At 39.8% G+C, this 12,108-nt stretch overlaps 1 protein-coding gene across 1 annotated transcript; it reads right to left on the bottom strand.

Moving 5' to 3' along the window:
• Positions 1-185: 185 nt before the first annotated feature.
• LOC121727430 (leucine-rich repeat neuronal protein 3-like) lies at positions 186-8,552 on the bottom strand. Its single transcript, XM_042115284.1, has 10 exons — positions 8,436-8,552; positions 7,710-7,775; positions 7,364-7,498; positions 6,226-6,443; positions 5,835-6,032; positions 2,432-2,631; positions 1,971-2,178; positions 1,264-1,445; positions 904-1,037; positions 186-545 (listed from the first exon to the last, which is right to left on the bottom strand). The coding sequence occupies exons 2-10, from the start codon at positions 7,768-7,770 to the stop codon at positions 403-405; spliced, it is 1,479 nt and encodes a 492-aa protein (XP_041971218.1). The 5' UTR covers positions 7,771-7,775; positions 8,436-8,552; the 3' UTR covers positions 186-402.
• Between the last annotated feature and the right edge of the window lie 3,556 nt (positions 8,553-12,108).

The raw sequence follows: 12,108 nt of genomic DNA, 5'->3' as shown, positions 1-12,108 counted from the left end.
TCACCTTACACCTGCAGAATTTCTCATTCAAACTGAATATTGTCGAAGGCACTGTTAAAGGCAAATATTTAAGACTACAACACTGGTGTATTGTTGCAATAATTAGGGATAATTGAACTTCTTTACTGACTACCAAAAAATATAACGTCCTACACGTTATATTATTATGTTTGGTTGTGGATATTTTAAGCAAAACTTTGCTTATAAATAAACTAGTAACATTACTTTTAAAATACTTCTATGACCTAAAACAAATGAAGTAAGTACTACATAAAATGCGTCAGCTAATTAAAACAGTAGTCATTTGTCTTAGCCTATGTCTCTCAACGCTTAAATCACTGACTGAAACGACTACACTGTATACAGTATAAACTGCTGAACTGCTGCAACAATACAGTTTGTCTATATGAAGTTGTCATCTCCGGGCGCGCGCTTGTAGAAGGCGCGCGAGACGTCGACGGGCCCGCGCAGGCCGAGCCACGCGAAGTACCCGCGCCGCCACAGCAACATCAGCGTGAACATTATCGGCACCGCCAGCAGCACTCCTGCCAGACACCACGTCAAGCACATTAGAAATTATTACATCGATTTACTGGCGCAGTGTGGCGCTACACCTAATTTTATCTCATTTTTTTATTGTACTACAATACTTCTATCACACGTCCACTATCATGCTGTTCACCGGTTCTGGATCAATCCCAGCAAAGAAGAAATGTGCTGGACAGAATTCAAACATGTTTATAGCAGCTCAGCATAGGCATAACGAACTTAGAAGCTATAACTCGAAAAGACTGTAAATTGTAAGCAATGGCCACCACTAAAAGTTGAGTCTTCGGTGGTCAGGCACCATTGAAATATTGGCCTGGCATATTCCTAAGCATGCATATTATGTATGGCACTCACCGATGAGCACGCCGAGCAAGATGGAGCCGTCCTTCTCGGGGCGGTGTCCGTACTTGTCGACGCAGCGCATGGGGCGGTGGATGTCGTGCAGGTGCCGCATCGTGTAGCCCCGCATCTCCACCGGCTCCTGGCAGCTGCCGGGCAAAGTGTTGACTTACATATTATATCGCCCTTGAAGGTTCCCATCGTTGTATCAAATATAAACTTTAAAATTGTAACGAACCAAACAGAGCGCTGTTTGGTTCGTCCTGAAACGTGCTTTCGGTGATTCGAAGTTTTAAAACTGTTGACCTAGGTCCTAGACCTAGAACGTCCACTCTTTAAAAGTTTCGTAGCATAAATTTCTTAAGTGATTCTTACATCATATTCATGGAGGCATTGGGGTTCTTGGCGTCGACGATGGGCACGAGCATGTCCACCATCCACTGTGTGGAACAGTCGCACAGGTAGGGGTTCTCAGAGAACTCCAGCACCTGCACCAGGTCCCAGCGCGACAGCAGGCGCGAGTCGATCTCAGACAGGTTGTTCGACTGGATGTAGATCTGGGAATAAATATTTTTATAGATATGCAAGTTAAGTATATGTCTAAAAATCGTTAATGTCATAGTTTATTATAATATAATACCAACAAGCCTATTAACACGTTCGTTGCGAAGCAAGGCATAATATATGCCTGCTTGACTGCTTTCTGCCTGGGCGCGCTCTAAAATCGTGTCTTTTCGCTCAGTCAGATAAAATATACATCAATTTTCCTATCAGTCATCTTTAAGGCTGGCCGCACACAGCCGGAATGTCTCTCTGAATTAATAATCGGAAATTAATAATCTGAATTTCGGCACCTTGCCTCAACTTTGGTTACGTAAATAATTTGTCCTACCGCCTACGTCTTCCGGTGACATTGTGTTTCATCAAAAATAGGCCAGTTACGTAGAAGTCATTTTAGAGTGTGCACAGTGCAATGCAAAACAAAATCTTATAGTCGGAAAGGGCCTATGTCTAAAGCGTAGATGTATGTGTTTGTAAATCACAGAGTAAGAATACGAAGCAACGGGACACCAATGACCAACCTCCTTAACGAGCGGCCAGTCCCAGGTCTCGCCGATGTCGTCGGGTCTGGCGAGCGCACGCGGGTCGATGTACCGCAGGCGCGGGTTGTGGCTCAGGTGCAGGCGCTGCAGGGACTGCAGGCCGGCCAGCGCCCCCGCGCCGATCGACATCAGCGCCGGCATGTTGCACATGTGCAGCTCCTGCAGCTTGCGCAGTACCGGGAAACCGCTAGAATGTTTAATTTAGTATAGCTGTGTCTCAATAGTCAATTAGTCAATCACCTTCACTATTGTTGGTGGGTGATTAGTTCTTAAATCCTTTGAGTTATTTATTAGTTTATAAGATTATACTGTTTTTGTTACCAGTCTTTGCTTAGTGCAAAAATTAAAATCAGCTATAAAAGTGTATTGTAAACTTTTTAAATATTCTTATATCAAAAGGCTCGGTAGGTATATCACGTATCACTCAGTATATAACTCACGGATGGTCCTCGGAAGCCATGTCGAGCTCGGGTATGGGGTTCTGGTTGAGGTTGAGGTAGAGCAGGTTCTTGGTCTCGTCGAGCTCCTGCGGCACGGCGGTGAGGCTGTTGGCGCTGAGGTCCAGCCGCTCGAGGAAGCGCGGCGTGTGCAGGAACTTGTCCGGGATCTCCGTCAGGCCGCAGTCGCGCATGCGCAGCACCTGCAGAAAATTATGCATTTAATTATAGGATGGATGGTAAGATGGATGTCACTCTCTACGCAAATATAACGTGTATATAGATAGAAAATGCTTTATTTGTACAAAAATTAGAAACTAAATTATAATTTAAAATAATATATGAACCTGTACAAACAGGCGGTCTTACCGCTGAAAGCGGTTTCTTCCAGACAACCTTAAATTAAATTATTATAAAACAAAACAATCTAATACTTATGGCTAAAAATACTACATACGTCTTACTATGATATATTATAATATTTATATTAAAGATACATATATAATAAAATAAAGATATATATATATATATATATATATATATATATATATATATATATATATATATATATATATATATATATATATATATATATATATATATATATATATATATTGAAGACATCTTTAAAATAAAAATGCCCGAGATTTGTAGGCTTTTATCAAATGAGTAATTTAAAACTGCAAAATGAAAATTGTTACATTTATGGTACTGAGTAGTTAAGTAATTAGTGCGTTTTGTGAGATATAGATTTAGCTATATTATTTGTTGTTAATGACTATTGAGTGTTGTTGCTTATTTTGCTTATTCTCATTTTCGAGTTACAACTGTTGCATGTCACATAATATTAATGCTTATTTATTTTTTTTTTTTTATTCATAACTTATTGTGCACAGGAAAACATAACAATGATATAACAGTTTACACGGAAAGACGACACAAAGGATCTGCTTATTTCTAAAAAGAAATCTCTTCCAGCAGCCCTACGGAGAGAGATAGGATAAAAAACAACAGCAGATAACAGCAGATAAAACAACATCACATAACACAATAATAATAATATATTATTATGCTCATTAAAAGTAAAACTAATACCGTACTATTCTAAAACGACAAAAGATGATACAATATATACAAAAACAAATAAATAATAAATATTAATGTAATTCAAAATGCTATATTTATAAAATATAACAATATACTTAACTATAATAAATAAATACTATATGTATATATAATAATGGTACTTAAATGGATAGAGATTCAAGGTAATGCTCTTTCAATCGTCGTTTAAAAACAGCAATGGTAGGACTGTCAAGGATGGTGTGAGGGAGCGAGTTCCACAATCTGACAGCATGAACAGTGAAGGAATAGGAGTAGAAATTGGAGCGATGGGAGGGGAGGGAGAGATTTGACCGGACGTTGGACCTGCATGGGAGATCGGGAGGGCGAGAGAAGTTGAAGCGATCAAGAAGGTATGTAGGAGAGAGTGGATTATACAGGATGTTGTAAAGCATGGAAAGGATATGGGAGTTGCGACGGAGACGGATAGGTAGCCACTTGGGTTTGGAGCGGTAGGCCGAGATGTGGTCATATTTTCTCAGACCAAATACGAAACGAATACAGTTATTCTGTAAACGCTCCAACCTCGTTAACTGCTCTTCGGTGGCGTCTAGGTAGCAGGAGTCACTGTAATCAAGGATGGGAAATATGAGTGTCTGGATAAGAGAGATTTTGGTGTGTATGGGTAAAAAGTTTTAGAGGCGCCTCAGCGTGTGCAATGAGTAGTGCACTTTCCTGCTTACTTCAGTGACTTGATGATTCCACGATAGGTTACAATCTAGGATTATGCCTAGGTTTTTGGCGGAATCAGTATAATTAATTACGGTACCATTATAAATAACACTAGGCACGTTACCTAATCGTTGAGTCATATACCTGCTGCCAATAATCATGGCTTGCGATTTCTCAGGATTAAGAGGATTCCACACCGCCCTTTTTTCCATACAAACGTTGTCCCCTGTTTCCTCCCTGGATAATGCTAGTAGAGTTATAATTTTTTTCCTGAATATCTACGGCCACTAATACAATGTCCCTATGTTTTCTTTTTTTTCATAATTTAATTATTAAATAAGATATGAACGTTCAAAAACCCAAAAAAACGGCCAGATTTTCCGCTGTGTTCAAACGTCCAGAAAACAGATTTGGCTAGATTATACAAAAAAAGCAAAACATAGGAACACAGCTCAAGCCTTTTTTTAATCTTTAATGAAAAAAGTACTTAAATCGGTTATGTTTTGGAGAAGGAATCAGGGGACAACGAATCGTTGATTTTCTGGATTTTCTGCAGTTGTCTCTATCGCGTTCTGCGGTATAGGCTTGAGGTAAGGGAGACAGCTATAGATATTACACGTACTTTTTTTTCATTTCTCTAGCCCCTGTTGTATCCTCTTAAATAACAGGCCGAATGACTTAGCCCAATTTGCTATGGGTTCAAGATCTGAGTTGATATCGTTAACCATAGAGTGAATATCCGAAATGTGCGAATGGCGATAAATCTGCAAGTCGTCCGCGTAGAGATGGAAGTAAGATATATGTTATTATAAGAGTGATATTATTGATAAATATTGAGAAAAGAAGAGGAGAGAGAACGCCACCTTGCGGCACTCCTTCGTCAAGATCGGACCAGTCCGAGACAGCCCCCCCAGAGCGGACTCGCTGTGAGCGTCTCCGGAGATATGAATCAAGCCAATTTATCACGGAAGAGGAGAGGTTAAGGGAGCGAAGGACGAATAGTAGGATATCGAAGTCAACAGAATTAAACGCACTGCTAAAGTCAAGTAACACCAGTATTGAGACACATTTGTTTTACAATGCAAGGCGTAGGTCATCAGTGACTTTTAGCAGTGCTGTCACAGTACTGTGACCGGGACGGAAGCCGGATTGGAAAGGGGAAAGCAAATGATTGGAAAATAAAAAATGGGAAAACTTTTTTTTTTTTTTGTTACCTATATGTGAAAACTTTATAAATGGCTTTATGTTTCTATGATAATTGTACTCTTAGTGAAATTTTTGAAAAGCTGTAAGTTTTCTGAATAAAAAAAAAATAATAAGCTTTGGGTGAAAGCTATAAACTTTTTAGACTCTAAAATGTCGGTGAAGATTTTAAAATAAGTAAACGTATAAGTACAGTTTATTGTTTATCCAATGAAACAAAAGTGCTCGATGAAGGTGGATTCCTATTTCTTTCTAATTTTAATTTTTAATGTAAGACTAAAATAAAGACTGTACGTCTTATTTATACTTTCATATCTATGTCCCAAATCTATGCGTCATACTCTATGGAGTATGGCGCATAGATGTGGATGTGTCTGGTAAGCACGAAATGACTCTGCAGAGTTCTGACCTTGAGCATCTGCAGGCTGGAGATGGAGATGAGTGTGGCGTGGTCGAGCGTGGTGAGCGGGTTGCCGCTGAGGTCCAGCTCGGTGAGCTCGGGCAGGTGCTCGAACAGGTCCTGGTGTAGCGAGTGCAGTTCGTTGTACGCCAGGTTTAGCACGCGCATCGCGCCCAGCGGCTCGAACTCCTCCGGGGAGAACCGACCCTAGGGAAACGACGATTTAAAACGATTGCACAACTAATAGTCACTTATAAAAGTGTTAAAAATGCATTTTCTTTTACTTGGAAAACGAAAGAAACGCCACGATATTGAATAAAGGATCTGTGTTGCTAAGGATGCCTCTAACTTTATGTAGAAACTTGTATGTCACGTCAACGACATCCGTTGTAAGGAATACCTCGAAGGCATGCGGGCTGAGGCGCTCGGTGGTGAGCTTGTTGTGGCTGAGGTCGAGCACGCGCAGCGCCTGCAGCTCGCGGAAGGCCGCCGTGTCGATGCGCTCCACCGCGTTGCGCGACAGGTTGAGCGTCTGCACCGGCAGCGCCGCCAGCCGCGACACGTTCACCAGCAGGTTCTCGCTCAGGTCCACCGTCGTCGGCTTCAGCTCCGATATATCTGAACGTCACGCGATCGGAACAAAATATTTATAAATCGGTCAAGGCTTCAAGCCGCTCACGCCTTAAAGGCCTGGAGATACTGACACAAAATTCTTGGTCATTTGTACCAGTATGGCGGTTTTACAGGGGTATAATTACATAAAGGCAAAAAGGAAAATGATGGTCATAGCGCTCGCACTGGCAGCCCAAACGCGTGGGCGTTAATTGAACGTGTCGGATAAATAACGAGTGTCGAACGATTTGTTTCACAAAAATGCTTGTATTTTCAGATAGTCGAAAAAAAATAAGTAGGCGAAAGGGCCATACTTGTCGGGTGCGGCTTACAGCCCGCCATACCGACGCGAATACGTTAATTTTAATAAAAAAATTGAACCATTTGAACCAGGCTAATTTTTGCATAGCTAATCATCGTCGAGTAGCCATTCACGAAAATCACCTTGCCATACTTTTCCGACAGCGCCCAATGGCCGCCATACCACTGCAAAGGTGTAATTTTTTTTCTTTTCGCCAAACGATTTGTATCACCCTGAAACTTTTTTGATGGGACAAGAAGTAAGAAAAACTTGTATATTAATAACCTCTGTGGTCAGAGGTCATTGGCATGTCGCGATTATAGATACAATGAAACGTTATTGGTAGATATTGTCCGTACACAGTGGCAGGGCTGGCAAAATGCCATGGGCCCACGACCCAAAAGAGAGGTCAGAATATTTTTAATACATTGTTTTATTATTAACATGACGATTTTCACTGAAGGAGCCCCATCAATTTGCCACGGGCCCCGGATGTTATAGTTACGCCACTCCGTACAGGTGCAAGTACACCTAGCAGTAAGAACCCGGCCTCCATGAGTGTCGCCGAGCGATCTTATAGTGATAAATGTGCAGTAGAAATAGAACCTGAGTGAAAATTCCATACCTGCCCACTCCTCTTCCGTGAAGAATGTGGTGAGGCTCTGGTCGAAGCAGTCCACCTTCTCGTCCTTACACAGACACTTGCGGCAGATGCCCGTCTGCCGCCAGGCTGAGTTACGCTCCGGGGCCGCTGTTGTCTCTGCAATTAATGTGATCATTACTTACAAGTTACACTACTTGCTACTAGATGGCGCTATGTAGTACATTTATCAGCTTCAGTATGTTGTTGATGTTCTATTATATTTATATTATTTCCTATTAAATTTTAAATAGAAAATAAAAAATAAATTTACCAACATCCTACGCCAATATCCAAGTCTTAAGGTTAATTTTATTAAACCAAAACTCACCATCGCAGTTTACTCCGATAAGTAGGGTCGTCACGAGGACGGAAATGACTCGCCAGCCCATTGCCACTAAAACACAAAAGTGATTCACATAATATAATTATCATTGGCTATCTGTGCAGCACTGTCAAGAAAACCGAATGTTTTCTCATTGACGTACTTTCGAAATTGATTATTTACTACCAAGACTACTAGATAATGATGATTCCACAAAAACACTTATTATTGAGTACACTCAGATTGCATTTACTCTTTTTTAGATAGTATAAGTACAAATTTTACATTACAATCTTTAGCTTTATCTCATGAGTCGTGCCCTACTAAGGCCTAGATAACGAATCTGCATCCGTTTGTATTGTATTAAATCCAAAGCCTTCCGGGAAATAGATTAAGCAACTCAAAACGAAAACACTGATTAGAACTTCATCTTCGTTTAGATCGGGACAAAGAGGCCATCGGGTTCGAAATCTTTAACATTTTTGCTCCAACATGCATTCAGAAATAGCTTAAAATTAGGTAGGTACCTATAACTATTATATATAACTATTATAGGTACTTAACATAGTCTAAATCACACAATCACGTTTTATGGCACCCTTTATGAAAATACAAATCAATTTAACGGTCCACCATTAGCAAATATGTACTTACTACATTTTTTTTGTTAATTTTAAACTCTAAATCTATCAAGTTATTGTCTTAATATCTAAAACCAGTTCACTAACTTACCCTGATACACTTTTTGTTTCTTACAACAACTAACATATAAATTTCACTTTAGAAAAAAAGTTATTTTCACGAAGGTGTTCACCAACGTTAGTAAATACTCGTTGTTCGTGTTTTGAGTACAAGATGGCCGCCTTGTATCTTATCATTTGGATTTTATCACCTGAGCGTTATCAGCGGGTGTGGTGCGGCTGTAAGCGGCGGAACACTCCAAGCGGGCGCGGGCGCCAGGGCGGTCAGCAATACGCGGTGACCTGAAATGTCTTAATTATAAGCTCTAAAACTATCCTAGATATACTTTCCTGGGATCGAAAGTATCTTCATACCTACCAAGTTTTACCCAAATCGGTATTATGGCATGGGTAGTTTAATATTTTTTAAGGTTTATTTGCTAGTAATAAATAAAACATATTCAAGACGGGTAAGTGATTTTAAAGGTCGTAACTCGTAAGTATCTACGGGCGGCAGTAATCGCTTTCATAAACGCTAAACGCATAAACGCTGACACTGCCGCCACACCGCACCGTGCTACAATCGATATTGTTTCAATAAGATAATCATTTACAGGTACCGGCACTAATTCTGGGAAAATAAATTTGAAATGACGCATCATTAGCTACAATTTTTTTTATGTAATACTATTTATAGATACTTATTATATGATGTATATATCCAGCACCAACCTAATTCATTAAGAACGTATTTATAGAATCAAGATACAAAATGGAACGTCTTCAATGTAAAAACTATTGTATCGCCAGTATCACTCCGTTAGGGCCAGGCCACAACACTACGTTACGGCGTCGTATCGCAAAAACAACATCGCACAGAAATGCGATGCGTTGTTACAACGCAAAATTTCATCGGAAATGTCGCTAACGCATCGCAAATTTCCACCATGCGTTACAGATTTTTACGATGTGTTGTGGCCTGGCCCTTACATGAAATTATGATTTAGGCAATTTAAAAAATATGTTTTAAAGAAGTTGAAAGATGATCTAATACCTATACGCTCTAATATTTTAACCCGTGAGAAGGCGCGGCGCTACTTTAAATGCTTATTAATCTAGTATTGCAGTAGTTATTGGCTTATAATTGATGTAAATTAATAAAACAAGGTTTAATCAACAAGAAATTAAGACATTTAATTGAACATTTAAAACATAAATCAACTTCTTAGGCAAATTACAAAACAACTTAATAATACTTTCTTATTTTTATCAGTCTGCACAAAAAATCACATTAAAAAATCTTACATAAAATATACTTAAAAAATTTACTGTTCCTTAAGATGTCCACGGTTGCGACTATCAAAACACATTGTACACAATATATATGTAACATGTTCCGTGCAGAGTAATTGCTTGCTTTTTTCGAGCGTCTATTCTTACGCCTGGGACATAATATAGAACAAAATTTGCTTGACGTAGGTTGTGCAATGGGTTCAGGAGTTGGAACAAAACGTTTCATAAGGAACTTGAGATCGGATGATATGTTTGTCATGCAAATCCAGCGTGAAATATGTGGTTTTACAAGCTGGTCGTTCGTTTTATTTCTGTATTGAAGCTAAAATAAAAAAAAAAATGTTATGTACATATCACTACAGAACATTTACTTATTATTTAAACATTATAATACATATCAATAACACAGTACGTAAGAAAATACAATAATAATGTATCTTATTCGAAAAATAAATACTTACACGGATGGGCGCGCGATGAGCAAATTGCCGCGCGATGGTACGTGGTCACCAAAAACGCCTCGCTGAGCGGTCGCAACGGAACTGACCAACATGAGACTTGCGTCAAGGGGGAAGGATGAATAGTTAGGAAGATACCTAGACACTTAGAACGTTATGGCGATGGTATCACTAAAAATTTTAGAATTCAATTTTTGCGTGAGCAAATTGCTCATAGCGCGCCTTCTCACGGGTTAAGTATAGTTTTCTGGAGCATAATATGGAGCGAAGTTGCCAATACAAATAGGTAGTGGGGACAACGTACATACCTACAGTCTGTTTCAGCTTACCTAGTATACATTTTAATTGTTGTATTGTACACAGTACATAGACGTAATACACATACCTAAGCGACATTGTAAGTCGTGACTACACAAAACTTTTAACTCTAGATACTAATTTGCTTTATAATTATATTTTCTAAAATAAATATAGTTGACATGAGATTAAATTTAAAAACCAAATATTTTTATACTTAAGTAAATAATCACCAAAACTCATTGCAACTCCCTTGGGAGGTGACGGAGGTCGAGGCTCTTCAGACGCTCAACGTCAATTAGCCGCGATCATCTACTCGCCGCTGGATGGCGCGCATCGGATTACCGCTACCGCCCGCGTGTTCAAATTTATTTCACCTCTTACAGTAGTCGCCTGACGGTTTACTGAGGCGTAGCTCGATTTTTATTCGGCGGTATCCGCTTTTCTGACATTTCACTAGATTTAGTTTAGTGAAATGACATATCACTAGATTTGTTTAGTAAGAAGACGTAAGAAACAAGAATATTCGGTATCTACCGCGATTTCGTGATATCCCTAGGGATTTCGGGATATACCTGATATCTTCTTTTCCCTGCGACATATATATACGAGCAAAGCTCGGTCAAATAGCTAGTTATTATTAATGATTCAATGGACCTGAATATAGAATAGGTATCTAGTAACAAAACATCTGGTAATTTAAATTGCACCGACCAATTGAATTAACGTAAACGCGCGTCATGAGTCATGACGGATTGTAGTTGAGTCTAAATTAGCTCAATGTTCATGTTCCAATTATTATGAGTCGAAGTGCAGGTGGTGCACAATGCACACTTTACCAAGGCACATATTGATTTTTCCAACAATTAGGTAGTTTCATATATTATTAAACGCTGTCAGACGATCACGGATCACCCCGGCATCTTAATCAAGCCACCGTCAAAAGATCTTAAAAAGTGGAGACTAATTGTTCGGAGCCCTCGAGTCGTGCCACGGGAATGTGGGCTCTATGTCGAGGGCGGTAGAGGCGAGGACGGGCGGGCGGAGCGCCTGGCCGGGTAAGGGCCGCTTAGGGTCTGGTGACAGCTCCTAACGAGCCACGCCGTAGGGCTGCCGGAAACTTTTTTTGAAAAGATTTTTTTTCATTTATTAGATATTATTTTTGATACATCCAGATATAGTACAAGTTCCCTAGAACATTTTTTGACTTGGGCATGTACCATGAAACTGTTTTGAGACTCAAACAATCGGACGAGAATGCCGCCTCCTACTCTAACAAACGTGAAATGACATTGTTAGAGCAGGACGCAGCATTCTCGTCTGATTGTTTGAGTCTCAAAACGGTTTCGTATTTAGCAATTTTTTCCTGAGTATCTACCTAGCTTCATTTTGATACGACGAACAACAATAATTTCCTCTGCAAAAAGACATTACAAATAGACAACGACTTCTGAAGTTTTATATCGTTTGTATGTTAAGTATAACGTAAAATACCTAAAATAACACCATTGAAATATGAAACGAAGGAATAGTATATAAATTTTAATGAATTTCGTCGGCTAAAAAGATGTAGCGGCAGCCCTGCAGCTCCGGTGTCGGGTGTCTGCAGTTCCGCCGCGCGCCGTCAGTCGTCACCGACTTAGCGCTGTCGTAGCTCGTACATCTGCAGTCACCCCG

This window comes from Aricia agestis, chromosome 5, assembly GCF_905147365.1.
Source record: "Aricia agestis chromosome 5, ilAriAges1.1, whole genome shotgun sequence".
In the NCBI taxonomy this organism is placed as follows: domain Eukaryota; kingdom Metazoa; phylum Arthropoda; class Insecta; order Lepidoptera; family Lycaenidae; genus Aricia; species Aricia agestis.
Note: the sequence above shows the minus strand (reverse complement) of the source record. Positions and strands in the feature narration are given on the sequence as shown.